The sequence below is a fragment of the Sarcophilus harrisii genome, chromosome 2 (assembly GCF_902635505.1).
Source record: "Sarcophilus harrisii chromosome 2, mSarHar1.11, whole genome shotgun sequence".
Classification (NCBI taxonomy): domain Eukaryota; kingdom Metazoa; phylum Chordata; class Mammalia; order Dasyuromorphia; family Dasyuridae; genus Sarcophilus; species Sarcophilus harrisii.
This window is the reverse complement of record NC_045427.1, coordinates 612,820,729-612,838,840: the sequence shown is the minus strand read 5'-3', so window position 1 is coordinate 612,838,840 and position 18,112 is coordinate 612,820,729. Positions and strand designations below refer to the sequence as shown.

Below are 18,112 nucleotides of genomic sequence, written 5' to 3'. Positions count from 1 at the left end.
AAACATGATCACATTTATAGGCAGAGAGGACAGAACCAGTAGTGAGGGATAAGTTACATGAGGACAAGGACATGATTGCTCTTGTAAAGTCCTGGAGAAGGCAGAGAAATGAAGGGACTGGGTAGAGGGATTAGCCTTACCAAGAAGGAGGATTATTTCTCTGTGATGCTGAGACAAATGGAGAGAGTTACTGTTGGATGGCCGCTCTAAGCAGAGTGAGGGGTTTTCTTATATGTTCCAAGAGTAGAGGATAGGGAGTATTCACAAAAATGAATAATCTAATTAGAGGTCATCTATTCATCTCTATGATTTAAGAAGAATAGAAGACAAATGGACAGGTCTCCCCTCTGTCCATAGATTTGGTTCTCTTCCCCCACAGTCCTTTCTCTCAGGGCATCTTCATGTAGAAATATCAAGTTCGATGTACAAACAGAACCATGGGCATGCACACACAGATCAGGGCCCCAAAAGGGCAGAGCCAAGAGTCTGAAGGACAGCAACAACCTTCATGTCCAATGGCTTTCAATGATCGCTGCCTAAACAGGTCTGTGTAAGGGAACTCTTTCTCCCATGGTTACTTCAGGACCCTTTCATACCCACACTCAATCTCCTGAGCTCCTCAATCCTCTTTCTTAGGTAAAGGCGTCATTTAGGTTTCTTCAGGAGGAGTTTCACTCAGTGATTTCAAGGCTCCCACCCAGACTGGGCATCTGGGATGCTAATGACTGTTATGCTGAACCAGATGAAGCTCTTCCTTTATCCGCCTTTCCCCCGCTTCCCCAAGCTTCCTACCTGTGTCCCGACTGCTCTGAGACAGAGAGTCATTCTCCACATTATAGATAACTGTCCCCTGGGAATCAGATGAGAAGTGACTGACCACAGACTCATGATGGGAGTGTTTGCAGGGATAGCTGTCTGTTGATGAATCTGTCCGGGTATCACTGGAGATGGAAGGCTCTCTCCCTGAAAAAAGGAAGGGATACGCAAGCAGGACACAAAGAAGAATGAGACAGAAATGTCACTGGAGGTCCTGATAACTAAAGTCAAAGACTCCCAAGACAAAGGACTATAAGGTTACATGCAGACCCTAACTAATAGAGGATCCCTTTAAACAAAAAGCCTGTGAAACCCCAGCTTTAATTTGTGAAAACCCCCAGAGCATTTGGAAAATGTATGGGTTCAGAAGTAGAAAAAGGAAATTCCCTGTGAAAAGAAGGGCAATTTTTAAAAACTAAAAATAATTGTTTTCCTGCTTCCAAAATCTTCCTGCACAATTTTTAAAAAAAAAAATTTTACTTTCTAAAGTGAAATTATACTGATTGACATTCTAGAAATTAAGAGATTTATGTACGTTAACAAGTATTCTTATAATTTGTTTCAGGAAGCATACCTGAAAATCAGATGAATTATTTATACAGGAATATGAATTAATTCAATTAGAGTAATTTGCCCCTAACACCTAAGAAGACTGCATTAGAAAAATAAATGAAGTTTTGAGTAGGAAGTCTAGAGGTTGTAGAATAGGAAGATAGGGGAATTTTTGAACCATGGACTAATAATAATAGTAATCATAATTAGCATTTATATAGCACTTATTCTGCGATAGGCATTGGGCTAATTACTTTACAATTACCTTTTGAAAATTATCATTTGATCTTTACAATAATCTTGGGAGGTATGTTGTTTTTGTTATCCCTATTTTGGTGAGGAAACTGGTGAGAAAAAATTTTCCAGGGTCACACGGTTAGTAAATTTCTGAGAGTGGATTTGAAGTCAGGTCTTCCTGACTCCAGGTAGGGTGTTTTATCCACTGCATCATCTAGAGCACTAGCAGCTAGTTTTGTTTTTGTTTTTTTGTTTGTTTTGGGGTTTTTTGGATTTTTTTTATTTACAAAAACATATATGCATAGGTAATTTTTCAACACTGACACTTGCAAAACCTTGTGTTTCAGATTTTCCCTTCCTTCTCCCCACCCCCTCCCTTAGATGGCAGGAGTCCCATACATGTTAAATATGTTAAAATATATGTTAAATGCAATATATGTACACATTTATAGAGTTATCTTGTAGCAGCTAGTTTTTAAAGCTACAGATTAAGGGGAACTTGAAGACACTGTTGATGATCTCCAGTTTATAATATACTCATCTTGTCTGTATGTGGTTAGCATGTTTCCTTCCATTAGCCTGTGAGGTCCCTGAGAACATACTCTTTGGCTTTACTTTGTACTCCCAGTTCCTAGCACTACAGGAGCTTAATGATTCTCAAGAGATTCTCAGAGAAGAGGGTGTTATTATTAGAGGAGATAGGAATGTAGAAAGAGAGCTGAAAAGATTACAGTGAACCTATTTCAAAATTTTGACCAAGGCTAGCCTAGGGTTAGGATGGGGGAGAATAATCTTTTCCTCCTCTCTGAAATAAAAGTCAGACATGTACTTTTTCAAATTTACCTGAATTGTATAAATTTCTGGAATACCATTCATTTATGGAGTAGGATCTGTCTATACTATATCTGGATCTTGTAAACAAAAATCCTTCACTGCTAGCAACAATACCACATTTTATCTGTTCAAACAAATTATTTCCTCCTTACTAATCACACTGGTCTTTTTCAGACACAGCTCCTTGGATGGGACTAATGATGGAAAGTTAGTTTTCTACAACAATATTACTGTGTTAGGTACTGATGCCTCCATATTTTAGATTTAACCAGTAGGATTTTATTGCTTGCATTCTTTTTCAATCTCAATTTTCAATTCAATTTCGATTTCAAGCTTCTTAATTAATTTTATTTAAAAATTCCTTTCTGCTTTGGGATCTAGCATGACAGTCTAGGTCTGTGTCAAACGAGAAACTAGTTTAACACAAGACTCTCCAGGAAGGTCTTGGTCATTTGGCTAGGACTATCATGTGATACCAAACCTGAAACTGATTGAGAGGCTGCCATGCAGCAAACCCCACAGAGCATCCTTTCAATTCATGCAGTCCACATGCTAAAAAGTTTGGATGGTCATTTGAATATTCAATGGACGTGTCCAAAAATCATAAGAAAGAACAAGATTGCCGTTGCTTACCTGAATCTTCACTATCATAGCATGTCCTACTGTATGACTGGGGCTCCACCTGAGGGGGCAAATCCTGGGTAGATACCGGGGTACCTCGTGGATCAGCATAGAGCAACAGCAAAGGCTGATAATGTCCCTTGATACATTTGGTTACCACATCTTTCCACTTGGGCCCAATCTGAAGCAGAAACAATTAGAAGAGTAAGAATTCACTCATCTCTGTAGTTCAAAGTACTTACAGAATCAAAGCATATTCAACTCTACAGAGATTTGAGAAATTATCTTCTCTAACTTCATTTTATAGACAAATAAACTTGAGGGCCAGAGAGAAGTGGCTTGCTCAAGCCATCCCTTGAAACTGGCCTTCAGAAACCAAGACTAGGTCTCATAGGATCACAAGCTGAGAGCTGGAATGGACCTCAGAGCCCATCTACTGCAACAGATAACAAAACTGGAATCCAGAGAAGTCTTCTCCAAAGTCACAGAGAGTGACAGAGATAGCTCCTGCTGCTTGCTATCTTTCCAGGTTTCCTGTATTTTGTATGGGATCCAGCTTAGTACACATAAACATGAGCATTTCATTCCTTCCCATGTCTTTTTAAATTTAGAGCCCTCTAGATTTGATCTGCAAGATTTTAGGCAAATATGCATTTGCTAGCTCTCGCTAAACAAACACATTTCATTTCTGGCCAAGAGCTAGTTACAATTATATTTTAAAACTAATTCAAAACTAAGCTCAGAAAAGATGATTGCACCATTCAATCAAAACAATGTACTAAGAGTCAGCTATACTCCTAGTTCTAAAGACTGACTAGAAATAATAGAGACAATAACCCAACACCTTTCCCAAATCAACCTTGTTCTGAAAACCAAGCCAGTTATGTTTCTAGCAAGGATGAGATATCTGTAAAGTGTTTAGAATAGTGCCTGGCATAGAGAAAGGTACTATATATGTTTATTCCCTCCCCCATCTTATTCCCCTTTGGTAGAGAAATGTTCCTCATTTAGTTTTGGTATAGAGCTCTTCAAAACATACTGGGGAAAAGTAAAGAAAATCAAGATAATATTCATATTTCTTAGCACCCTAATAATCAAGTCACTCACCATTTATTATTTATATACTCATTTTAACTATACATTTATCACACTGCTTCTAATGATGATTATAATTAGCACTCCTCTCAGGCAATATCTCATCCAATGTGTTCAGTTCATACCATACTAGATATTTAGTTTGCTATGGCTATGGAATCTCTGGTCTTCAAGGTATAGTTTCCAAAATGTTTCTCTGTTCTCTATACAAAATTTGAAAGAGTCTCCATCACCTAATAAGATGCTTTGTGTTGCCCACTGCTACGGGGATTTGATGCTGCCCAGAACAAGTCAAGGCTTCACTCAGTAATGGGTCCTGTATTTATAACACTGTTCTCTACTCAACTTATAGATAAAACTCCCAAGGCCTTTTATCTAAAAATACATTTCTGTGACCCAAACCCAAATGGGAATACTATATGGCTCCAATAAGGTTTTTCCCCATTGCTCTACAATGGCTTTCAAATGTTGATGGTAAACTAACTTCTAAGTCCTGGGATTCCAACAGCTGGTTTTCAATCTAACCCAATTCAATAAATGCTTTACTATGTGCCAGACACTATGCTAAGCACTAAAGTTACAATTAATGAAAAAAACAGTCCTTACCCTTAATGAGTTTATAATCTAATCGGGGGAGGCAGGAAAACAATTATAGCCATGGGAAAGGGGACACTGGGGGCATCTTGTTTCATGAAGCTGAAACCAGGTAGAATAGCAGATGGAGAGTGAAATGAGTTGAGCTGAAAGTCCAGTTTCTATCCTCTATAAAGGCAGGCAATGAAAAAGTTTGGTACTTCAGCTTCTAGACCTATAATCAGAGAGGAGGCTGAGGGAAGTGTTGTTAATCAAAGCTCAAGTTAGCCCCATGGTGATGAGATTAAATTGGGCAACTACGTAAATAAAGTTTCAATCCTCAAGTCAGAAAGACTCATCTTCCTCGGGTTCAAATCTGGCCTCAGACACTTAGTAACTGGGTGACCCTAAGCCCTGTTTGCCTCTGTTCTTCATCTATTCAGCTGCAGAAATATCTAGTATCTTTGAAAAACAAAACCCAAATGGGGTCAAAATCAGACACAACTGAACAACAACTGGAGGCGATGAGTTTAATTTGGGGATCATCTTGTTCATGGAGTTAAAACCAGACAGGGCAGGAGAGTACCTATTAGAAATTTCAGCAATGGGCATGGCAGATAGCGGCAGGAGGAAAGAAGCAGGGAAAGATACTAAAGTATAAAACACAATGTCTTTGATTTCACAAAGCTTGTAATCTAGCTGGGGAGACCAGGAAAAAAAAAAAAAAAAAGACATGAAGAGCAATAATCCAAGTATGCCCCGTAAATGTATGATTCTAAACCTTGTTGAAACAGCAAGATACTCTGAAAAAGAGACAAGCTGGAACATGCTGACAGGAAAATCTAACCATCCTATCTCCTTAGACTCTGATAAACAGCTCCTGAACCTAAACCATAGGAAAAATAGGAAAAACCCACATACCACTGGCTCTGCTTCCAGTCTGGATGCCTCTTAAGTCAGAGGATTTTAGAAGGTAGGATTTGAAAACTATTTGTGTGATTCTTGGCAAAACTAATTAATGTCTTTGTGCCTTGGTTTCCCCATCTATAAAAAATGGATTAACAACACTTATCTCACAAAGTTGGTGTGTGGCTTAAATGAAATAATGTATGTATAAACTGCTTTTCAAACCATAAAGTACTAAACATATGTCAGGTTTTATTATGATAATATTCCACACAAACCACTTGAACTTTCCTACCTCTTTTACATGAGCATCGTCAAAATACATCCATTTGCGGATCTTTGTTTGGAAAAAGAAAGTAGAATAATGTTTGCCATAATAACAGATCATTCCCACTAAATACAGTTCAGATTGCTTGGCTCGGTCATCAGTCACTCTGAAAAACAGCTGCAGAAAAACAAAAACCAAAAAAAGAGGAAGAGTCATAATATACACAGCACTCTCAGAGTATTCCTCATCAGTCTTAACAGTTTTATAAATATTTCTTAATATTTATCAATACTAACTTTTCTCTCCCTTGACCAATAAGAGCATTATTTTGATAACTATAATGGGAATAGGGGCAGCTAGGCGGCACAGTGGATAGAGCACCAGTCCTTAAGTTGGGAAGGCCTGAGTTCAAATCAAATTGTCTGAGACAATTAAGTGTCTCAGGGAAAAAAATAAAGGGAAAAAATACAATAGGAATATGGGAAATGCAAAGGTTTCTCCATTAGGAATGAATCTGAAAAAGTAAAAAATAGAGAAAGGGGAAAAGATGATTGGAAAATAAGATAGGTAAAGAAAGGAAGAAAGGAAATAGAAGGGTTAAGGCCAACAGGAGATTGAGAAGAATCTTCCAAAAAAAAGAGGTTTCTCTTCGAGAGACCATTTATTTGCATGAGAACAGAATACAGGAAAGCTGGAAATGAGCAAACAATTTAGCAAAACAATCTATTTCTTTTCAAGTCAATATTTCCCCAATCTCTAAGTTGCTATTAGCTGTCCCACAATTACAAGCTTTCAAATGAGAGTATGGCAATGTAAAGTAGCTCCCAAGTAACTCCTATCTGTTAGTCCAGTCAACATTTGCTAAGTACCTTAGTGGCCAATACCATGCTAGGTACTCTTGGGGAAATATATATATACACATACACACTATAAAATATAGTGTATATATATATATTATATATATATATATATACACACACACACATATATATATACATATATAATATATATATTTATATACACACACACACACACACACACACACACACACACACACACGTATAACATTAGAATGAAGTTTTATCACTGTAAATAGCCCTAAAGAAACTTCATCAGTATCTATTTTGCTGTTGTACCCTTCATATCACTGAGCCTCACCATCTGACTCACAGATGAAATCCCCTAGAGGCGTTGTCTCCTCGAGAGCAGAATTCTATTTGTGTCTCCAGTGCTGTGTACATAGTAAGTTCTTAATAAATGTTTTTTAACCATCCATTCAATCCTTATTCTTACTTTTAACTGGTAGAGAATATAAGTTGTATCCATAGCTTAGTTGTATTCAACTTGGTTGGTACAGTCCTGTGCTAGTAAAGTCCTGTTTCCATAGTCTTTTCCTCATATGCTTCCCTGAATATTACCACTGAGAGACTGCTGACCACTTCCACTTGCTCCCATCCTCCTCAATGGACACAAACTCCACACACATCCTGCTCTTCTCTGTCTTTCAACATTACCATTCCAATAAAGTTCACTGGTCCTCTCTGGTCCTTTCTTCAGATTAACTCCCATAACTGGAATAGCACAGTACTGGGTAATTTTTTAAAAATCCATTAAGCAACAAGTATTTATTAGCCAGGCTGCATCCTCCTATCTTTCCTATACTTTAAGGTCTACTTCTTCAGCAAAGATTTTTTTCACTAATTATTCAAATTAGATACTGGACTTTTCCTCATTTAACATATAGGTAATTCTCCTGAATGTATTAACTGTTATGCATATTATGTTGTAAAAGTTCGTGGGCAAAGATATTCTCTCTTCTGTGTTCAATCTCAACTACCATAGAACAATACCAGGCTTTCATATTTCCCACAGGATTTCACATCAATATATTCAAAGGAAGTGAGACTCACATCACCCAATTTGAGGCAAGTACCCAGGCTGTGGATGACATCCTCTGCCAAGTCAGAATGGTCTGAGTCCCACACAAGCCCAATGGTAATAATCTGTGGGGCATTCATTAGTACGCGGCGAATCCGGATCTTCTCTCCACAGTTACTCTGAAACATGGATATTGTCACCGTGGTTGGATCCCCATATCTTTTAATGATTTGTGTCCTGCTGCCTTGCCTGCCCCTTCTCCCCCCTTTTCTCCCTCACTCACGGGACAGTTCCGAAGATCACCCATGGTACTGGCTTTTTGCAGCAATTCACCAAACATGCCTGGGGATGGCTTCTCTCGCCTCTCCAACATACAAATTGCCTGGTTGCTTAAGTGTGATAAATTGAAAGGAGAGGAGGGTGTAAGTTTCCAAAGTTAAAACGAAATAGTTTTCCACAAATGCCTTAACTCACATATTCTGCTTTCTTCTCATATCTCATGGACTAGACAAAGGATATAAAACTGCTTCTTACATCTATGAACTCCCTAAGGTCTGGAGATTCAAAGAATTCTTATTCTATCACTTCATTCAACAGAAATGGGTCCTGAGAAAGAAGAGAGGAGGAGGGAAAAGAAGACTAACAGCTATTTTAAATATTTTTGAATAATCCCCATATTTCATAATATCCATTAGGTATTCAGAAATTGCCTAAGCAAAAAGGACTCAAATTATCTACACCACCATAAATTAAAGCCCAAAAGTCTCAATGAGATGAAACCTCTAGGACTCACCAAAGTGAAGTGGTAGAGATGTAATGTACCATCTGGATAAAGGGCAATGGGTCAGAAGTGGCACCACAGCTAGTACATACACACTAAGGCAGAAAGAAAACAAATAAGCCACAGTCATCAGATGCCCTTATCATGACAGTCCTCACATATGACGCCTCATATTCTGGGCCAAAGACTATTGGAAAGATTGGGACATTAAAAAAACAAAAAAAACAAAAAAACAAAAAACAGAGCCTACCTGTTCAAACAAAGTCATTGCAAACTTCTGGTGAGAGATGCAGTGAGCAGCAGTGCAAATGTCCTCTTTGGTTTCATCTGCAATGTGGAAGTGAATCCTCATCAGAAGGTTCTCCTACCACAGAGGGAATAAAAGTGGAAAATTGGCAAAGTAGCCAAGCAGCTCATACAAAAAAGAATGGAAAAAATGAAGCCTTGGAGAGTGGCAGGAATATCTCCCATTCCTATTGATCCTCTCAACCTTTCTTTCTTTCTTTTCTTTTTTTTTGCAATTGGAATTAAGTGACTTGCCCAGGATCACATAGCTAGGAAATGTTAAATGTCTGAGACTAGATTTAAACTCAGGTCCTCCTGACTTTAGGGCTGGTGCTCTATGCACTGCACCACCTAGCTGCCCCTCAACCTTTCTTTTGACCACTGAGAAAAGACATCACTTAGAGAATCCTAAGATCTTGGAGCTAGAAGGCACCTTAGGGAGTTCTAGGTATTTCATTATATGAGGAAAAGATATTCTGTCACTATTCAAAACTAACAGATCTAATTTCTTTTTATGTACTTAAAAATGTAATTAAGGTCAAGAAATAATTCTGAAAGTAATCTTATTGCCTACTAATATAAGCAATGTGATTGTCCAAAGTAGATCATACTTAAGTCAGAGGTCCACTTGCATGCAAAACATTCATGTCTCTGGACAATCTGTTTCTGACTAACACTCATTATTTACTCTAATGGGAACCCTGATTTCTATGAGGATTATAGTTATAGCTTTAGACTATAGCAAGAGTAGAAGGTACAAAGCATGAAGTAATTAATATGCCTGAGTCAACAAGCACTATAACAACTAGAAGAAAATTGCTCTGAACCATTGAAGAGACTCCTAGTTCTAACAGTTAAGGTTATTCCTAAAGAGTAGGGGCTCAGTTATCATACTAAAGGCTTCAAAAGAAAGAGAAAGGGAAATACTCACAAAACATTCAGCAGCATCGTCCATAATACCCAGCTGGAAGCGTTGCTCATCCTGAAAAGTTTTTGCCAAAGCACTGCGAAGTGTATCAGAAGGAAGGACTTTCTCACTGCTACATTGAAACTGGTTGAAGATTCCCTGTGAGGAAGAAGTAGAAGGTACAAAAAGCACAAAATTCTTGTTAAATCTTTACACAAGTGCTCTGTTACTTCAAAGTAAACTTCAGTGATATATTTAGTATTACAATAAAAAGTCAAAATCAACCATAGAAAGATTAGGGGACTAACTGAACACAAAAAGGAATGTCATTAGTCTACATGCAGGTGATGCCATCCAGGATAACTTCAGGAAACTGAGGTTCATTGATAAGTGACTTATATGAGGGTCACACACCTGGTAAGTGTCTAAAGGGAGGTTTTAACCCAGGTGTCCCTGTCCCCAAATCCAGCATTCTATCTCTCTGTGCTTGTACCTATGCAAAGACAAAAGTGACAAAATTTCTGCCTTCAAAAAGCTTATATTTCACAAGTCTTTCCCTATGAACAGACAATTTTCAGACAAAGAAATTAAAGCCATTTCTAGTCTTATGAAAAAATGCTCTAAATCACAATTGATTAGAGAAATGCAAATTAAGACAATTCTGAGGTGTGCTACTTCACAGCTCTTAGATTGGCTAAAATGAGAGGAAAAGATAATGATGAATGTTGGAGGGGATATGAGAAAACTGAGACACTAATGCATTGTTGGTGAAGTTGTGAAATGATCATTCTGGAGAGCACCAGCCCTGAAATTAGGAGGACCTGAGTTCAAATCTGACCTCCGACACTGTGTGTGACCCTGGGAAAGTCACTTAACCCCAGCTGCTTCAGGGGAAAAAAAAAAAAAAAAAAGGAAAAAGGATCCACATGTGCAAAAATGTTGTAGAAGCCCTTTTTGTATTGTAAAGGAACTGGAAAGTGAGTATCCATCAGTTGGGGAATGGCTGAATAAGATATATGTATATAATTGAATATTATTGTTCTATAAGAAATGATGAGCAGGCTGATTTAAAAAAAACCTGGAAAGACACACGAACTGATATTAAGTGAAGTGAGTAGAACCAGAACATTGTACATAGCAACAAGAAGATTATGTGATGATCAATTATGATGAACTTGGCCTTTTTCAACAATGACAAGACATTTTCAATAGACATGGGATGGAAAGTGCTATCTTTCATAGCATAATCTTTTCACCTTTGTTGTTATATTGACTTGTTTTTTTTTTCTTTCTCATTTTCCCCCTTTTGATTTGATTTTGGTGGTGCAGCATGACAAAAACAGAAATATGTTTAGTAGAAATGCATATGTTTAACCTATACTGGATTGCTCGCTGCCTTGGGGGTGGGGGAGGAGAGAGGAGAGAAAGAAAATTAACAAGATTCTGTGAAAGGGTATATTGAAAACTATCTTAGCAAGTGTTTGGAAAAATATTTTTTATTCTCCATTTGGAAAAAAACAGCTTCTATTACATCCAGTAGGGGTGGGTGTATAAACAAATGTATAAACAATTTAAAAAGCAATTGCAAGAAGTAAAGAACACTTGGATACTACTCAACTGGAAGTATCAAGAAAGGCCTTCCTATGATATACCTAGAACTCAAATAGCAAACAGATTTTGACTCAATAAAGAAAATTTTATCAAATAATACTATCTTAGAAATGAAGGGAAGGAACCAAGAGATAGTAAGCTACCTATTATTGTGTATCTTTTTGAGTAGATGCAACACCAGTTGGGAAATACTGTAGAGAAAATTCATACTTTAAAATAGGGAGTGAATTAAATGAGATTTAAGCTCCCCTCTAAGTTTCTATCATCCTATGATTTTACCAAGGTCACATATTTAATGAATGTCCAAGATAGACCTAAAACACAGGGCTCCTCATTTTGAGTGTTCTTTTTACTATAACTCATTCTGATTCCTTAACAACTGCAAAGTCTTGCTTCACATACATACAACACTTTGTAACCAGTCCTTATTTCCTCATAAATGATTCATAATATGGAAAAGCAGTACATAGTAGCAAGGATGGCAATTCTATGTTATTTAATAGGCTTCAGGGTGTAGAAGAAAAATCCTGCAATAGTCATTCCAGTCATATCTTCCCACAGTTAACACATGTATTTTCCCCATAGCTTTTCCAAACACTGTTCAACATTATTAGATAGTAAGTATCCTGTTTTGCCAGGTAATTTCCATCCTTAAAACCTAATCACCATTTAAATAAAGAGTAAGATCTTGAAAAACTTAGCTGCTTCTTTCTCTTGGAACAGAACATTTGGGTAACATGATGTCCCTAGTCCATATCAAGGTAGGCCCAAAGTAACTTTCTTTCAGAGGGCAATTTATGAATTGCCTATAGAATCTTTTGATACAGTCTTTTTGATACTTTTGGAACTATGATGAAAGGGGAAGAAAGAAATACAAGTAGCTTCAACATCAAAAAGATTTGAACAGCTTGCTTTGGGGAACTCATCATACTGTGGTTAAGGCTAACATTCAGTTCCATGCCAAAGAGGGGTCATTTATACTTGGTTGTTAATGAAGAAGATAATCCTAAGTAATAATAAATTCATGCTTCTTTAAGTGGACAATAGACAAGTTTTATAACATGTTAAAAATAAAATAAAGACTTGGATACAAACAAATATCCATAACAATAAATTGTTATTTATATAGGAAGTAGCACTTGAATCAACTTTCAGAGGAATCTGGGATTGTAAAAGGTAAAGATGAGGAGGGATTCTCTCTCTTTCTCTCTCTCCATATATATATGTATATGTATATATGTGTGTGTGTGTGCATAAAATAACAATAATAAAAAATGATTTAAAAATAATAAAAAAAATGAAAAAAAATAAGATATTTGGATACAAACAAATATCCATAACAATAAATCCAATTATTTGAAAATCTCTATACCTTTCCTTGTCATCACCACTATAATCCTAACCAAATATATCATTTGAAGACACAAGTAATCTGTAAACATCATTTCATCCTATAGGGTTAACATGTAAGAGTGCAGAGAGTTGTGGTGGGCCATTAGAGAAACCATTAGGGAAATGCCAGCTGAGCAAAGATCATAATTCAAAAAAACACTTCTGCCTTGTGGGACCACTCTAAAAGCTTCTACTTCCCTCATCGAGGACAAAAGATGGGAAGACTTTTATAAACTAACTCTCCAGAGAAGAAAGGGAAAGTTTGGGCCCTACCTGAACTAGCAGTTCTGTAAATGTACCCTGACAGATATGACTCTATGTTCAGAGATGTAATCATCTTCAACCCTGCACTACTTTATTGAGGCCTCTAATTATAGGCAGCACTCTCCCTACATACTGAAACTCTGAATTGTCTGTCTGTCTTCTTTGTTTTCTCAGTTTAATTATTGTTATTGGTCTTCCATTGTCAGGAATTGAGCTGGTATGTTTGAGATGAAGCTGCCTGAGCCTGCCCATAATGCAATTGGTGGAGCCACAGATCTGAGAGAAGCTGTCACACAAAGCCCTTCTGTTAAGGCAACACACTGACCCCCTGTGTGCCATGCTCCAATTGAGCACTGGTTCTGGAACAGGCCTCCACCCATTCCCTTTTTCACCCTCCTCCCACCTTTCCCAGAGGGAGAGCTTGTTCATACTAAAGAAAGCCAAGAACATTTAGTTCAGCAGTATGAACAGGTGGCAGCTCCAATAAGGAACAAAAACTGGGATTCTTCCAATTGCTGAACTCCAAAGTAGAGAACAAGAAAGGGCATAAGCAGGAGGCACGTCTCCTGAAAGGTTCTCAGGAGATAGGAGCCAAGCAGGCAAAAGGAAATCCACCTTTAAGGATCATCTTCACTCCCCTAAATAGAGGAAAGTTGAGGAAGTTTCCTTTTCATTCCTGGCACAGTATATCTCATTACAAACTACTTTTTGGTCCGTGTGCAATTTTCTTGGACTGAGAGCAAAAGCAACAAGATTTTAATGGCTAGAAGCAGGTGCTTCCTTAGCAGTCTTTATTCAACTGGGTAGCAAACAATTCTGCCTACATATGGGTTTAATTACTTGAATTATCAAAACACAATATAAATAAGATACATTGTAAAGAGTACCAGGACAAAGTATCTATAAATGTGGCTGCTATGAAAATTTACTTAAATTATAGAGAGGTGGGGATAAAGATAACAAATATTAATCCTTTACTATGTACCAGGAACTGTGATAAGAACTTTACAATTTCACCTCTTTTTATTCTCACAACTTTGGGAGATTGGTGCTATTTTTATCTCCATATTTCAGATGAAGAAATATGTAGCTACTATCTCAAGGATTTGAACTGAAGGTTTCCAGACTCCAGGACCAGTGCTTTACCTACTGCATCATCTAGCATTATTTCTCCCTGCCTGAATTTAGGGAAGATGAAAAAGATGATTAATTTCTTCCTTATGCTTTTCCTATCTTGCAACTGAAAACTTTAAAAAAATGTATAGCTAGATTTTAGCAAAATACATGGCAAAGGTCTCTCACAATATTCTTAAGGACAAGACTAAGAGATATTAATTGAATGCTGGTGTGGCTAGATGAGTTCAGAACTGGCTGACTGATAAAACTCAAAAAGTGTTGAATAATAGATCAAAGACAACCTAGTTGAAGAGGTCTATTGTAGAATGTCCCTAAGTTTCTTCCTTGACCCTCTTCTAGTCAACATTTAATACACAAATGTATATAGACAGAAAAATATTTTGTAAGGAGTTATACTGTAGAACATCAAATGAAAGATGAATGCTTAATTAATTTATAGGTGTTTATGAATGTAGCTGGGATAATTATTATGCTGTATGAATGAATCAGGGTTCAAAATGATTTTGATAGTGATACGTTGGTAAGTTCAAATGAAATTAATAGGGAAACATATAAAGTCCTGAACTTGGGCCCCAAAGATCAATTACAGAAGTACAGAAGAACTATAAAAGAAAGAAGTACTTAGAAATCAGTACTTGAGAGGAAAAAATGACAAAAATTATGGCAGAATGAAAGCTCTATATATAGAGTCAGCAGTGTTCTATCTCAGCCAAAAACCTCATGTTATCTTAAGCTGTGTTACTAGAAGTTCAATGTTCAAAAAAAAAACAAAACAACAACAACAAAAAAAAAACTCTTCTCTCCTTTCTCTCTCTGTCTCTCTGTCTTTATTATATTATATATTTATAATTTATATATGTATATAATTATATATGAAAACCATTTCTGTGTTTCAGCAACACAGCTGAAGTACAACCACAGGATAGTGACTAGGATGGTTACATGAACTCAAAACAAAGTTATACAAGATCAATGGAAGGAACTTGGGATGTTTAGTACAGAAAAGAGAAAGATTTTGGCTAGATTGAGGGGAGGTAGGATGGATTATAGTAGTCTTCAATTATCTGAAGTGTTTTCTTATGAAGGAAAGACATGACTGCTTCTGTTTGATTCTGGAGAATAAAGCTAGGACCAACAGGCAGAAGGTATAGAGGAATAATTTCAGCTTTACATACATAATAAAGAAAAACTTTCTAAACAATTAAACTGTTCAAAAGCGGAACTGGTTTCAGATGAGATAGACTTATCTTTACAATGAGGACGTTTGATTTGAAGTTAGATATAGTAGACAGAATTCATCTTTTGTTTCAGAGGAAAGAAATCTAGGTTTAGAATTGAAGGGTCTGGCTTTGATCCTGCCTTTGTCACTTACAACCTAGTCTCTATTTAATCCCTGTAGCTGTGAGTTTTCCAATATGCAAAATAACAGAAGTGGACAGAATGACCACTGAGGTTCCTTCTAGCTCTAAAATTCTGAAGCTTCTCTCTGTTCTATAAGCTCTCTAAAAGGAAAGGCAGAAGCAGGAAGAGGTACAGTTATTAAATTTGGCAGCCTCAGGTATTTGACAGGTACCTCAGTCAGAAGTATTCTGGGAATATTTCCTTAATAACTTCTTGCATATACTTTAAGCTTTCCTAGTCACTCAATTGTTGAGACTTCTCTCCTTCAATCCTAACAGAGGAAATTTTAATTCTTCATCTTCTCCTCTTAATCTGTACTTTCCAAACTTTTCAGCACTTAAGCCCCTCTTCTAATGCTTCATCATCTTTATCTTTGAAAACATGAAGACTAAAACTGATGTCTGTCTCAGAAATTCATTTCTCTAGAAAGGAAAAAAGGGTGTATATCAACACTCTGATAAAGATGAGATTAATCAAAAAGAATGAGTAAATTTGAACTAAATGATGGAATAGCCCCATTTAGCTTTCAAAGCCTTTCATAAACTGGCTCCAGCCTACCATTCCAGGTTTATCACATTACTTTCCTTCATCTAGCCTACTTTTCAATCAAATTGTTCTTTGCTGTTCCCATAGATAACAAGCCATCTCCATGTCTGTATCTTTACAGAGACACTACCATTCTTATAACACTTAGAATCCCTCCTCATCTTTACCTCTTACAATCCACAGATTCCTCTGAAAGTTGATTCAAGTGCTACTTCCTATATAAAGCTTTTTCTAACTTCTCACAGTAGTAGATCACCCTCAGATTTATTTTGCATAATCCAGAGAGAGGATTATGGGGACTGAGTGTAGATGCAACATAGTATTTTCACTTTTTTTTTTTTTTGCTGTTGTTTGTTTGCTTTTTGTTTTCTCTCTCATTTTTTTTTCTTTTTGATCTGATTTTTCTTGTGCAACATGATAAGTGTGGAAATGTGTATAGAAGAATTTCTCATGTTTAACATATATTGGATTACTTGCTGTCTAAAGGAGGGGTGGGTAAAAGGGATGGAGAAAAAAATTGAAACACAAGGTTTTGCAAAGATCAATGATGAAAACTATGCATATATTTTGAAAGCAAAAAGATTTTTAAAAAATTACTTTGCATAGATTGACAGATCTCCAGCATATCTATAGATATGTCTCTGCATATGTCCATATATACCCACACCCACACTTACCCCCAGAAGAACGTGAGCTCTCTGAGGGCAGGGATCATTTTTGGTTTTGTATTCTCTGTGTCTAGAATAGTATCTGGTGAATTAAATTTATGAAGACTGTATGAAGGGATTCCCTTTTAAAAGTGGGAAGAACCTGGCTTGATTTTTGCTCACAATCTAACCACTGTATTTCTATCCAAATACACATACAATTTGACACAGCCCTACATAAATGTCAACCTGAGATATGGAAAGCAATGTCAGAGTAGAAGGAAAAGTTCTTCTGTGAAATGAAAAAAAGGTCACAGGTAATTCATATAAATCCTAATACAATATAAAATATGTTAACTACTGACCTAAGTATATATAGATCACTCAGGCTTTCACCCAAAAGTAGAGTGCACAAACACTACTGAAGAAAGGAAATGAAATGTATAATGCTATAATTTGAACATTATACCAAATTATATAGTTTATATATTATATAGTTCTCTATTTTATAAACATTCTATTTCTCATGATCCCTTTGTGACCCTGCAAACAGGTTTCATAAACAGGATTAAGTGACTTTGCAAACATTAAAGCACTATATAAATATCAGTTACCATCAATATCATGATTACTACTACCATTATACACCATCCCAATGCCCTTTGAGTTATCTGTAATTTTGATGACATGACTATGGTATTCTTGGATTCACTCACTCATCAAGAGATGGTGCTAAAGAGATGGTCTTTTAAAATAGCTAATAGTTGGGAATCAATGAAAACGTTACAACTGAGAACCACCACGGCAGATAAGTTGAGAAGTTAAAATGAACAAAGACCACTCTTAAAGCAGAATTGCAGTAAGCAAGAGTAGGAAATCACTGATAGAACTGGGAAGATCTGCATTCAAATCTAGCTTCAGATCCTTTCAAACTATGACCCTGAGCAAGTCTAGGTATCTCCTGCTAAGACAGTGCAATGAGGTAACACTTGTGAAGCACCATACAAATGCTAAGCTATTATTCCTGTGATTATTATAGCAAAAGGCAAAACTTAGGTTTCAGTCTACTATGGCTTGGTAACAACAGATAATCTCACTAAACAAGGTATCCAGAATGGCCACATCTAGCAGGCCAGGGGTACCAGGGTCCAGTCTTTTGTCTTTTTTAGGCCCTTCAGAGGATAAATCCCCAGCCAGCCAGTCACCACTCAGGACAATGGAATTTAAACAGAGTCTCTCCATTCCTGTCTCATGGAGGCCTCAGCTTTGTTGGGAATCATTGGCAGAAATCATCTACAGCTCCAGGCCATGAAAGTGATGGTATTTAAACATCCAGGTCCTGTCTTCTGTCATTTATCTTT

General features: G+C 36.8%; 1 protein-coding gene across 9 annotated transcripts in view; it reads right to left on the bottom strand.

Annotated features, from left to right (window-relative positions):
• USP54 (ubiquitin specific peptidase 54) overlaps positions 1-18,112 on the bottom strand; it is a 118,436-nt gene that overhangs the window by 33,508 nt on the left and 66,816 nt on the right. For 8 of the 9 annotated variants that reach the window (XM_003755095.4, XM_031956494.1, XM_031956497.1 and 5 more), the window contains 8 exons: positions 9,778-9,912; positions 8,812-8,925; positions 8,574-8,656; positions 8,064-8,169; positions 7,813-7,959; positions 5,930-6,079; positions 3,073-3,241; positions 793-963 (listed from right to left, as the gene is read on the bottom strand). In XM_003755095.4, the coding sequence (XP_003755143.2) occupies positions 793-963; positions 3,073-3,241; positions 5,930-6,079; positions 7,813-7,959; positions 8,064-8,169; positions 8,574-8,656; positions 8,812-8,925; positions 9,778-9,912 (1,075 nt within the window). The remainder of the gene's footprint in view (positions 1-792; positions 964-3,072; positions 3,242-5,929; positions 6,080-7,812; positions 7,960-8,063; positions 8,170-8,573; positions 8,657-8,811; positions 8,926-9,777; positions 9,913-18,112) is intronic. The other variant, XM_031956498.1, reaches the window with a different exon arrangement.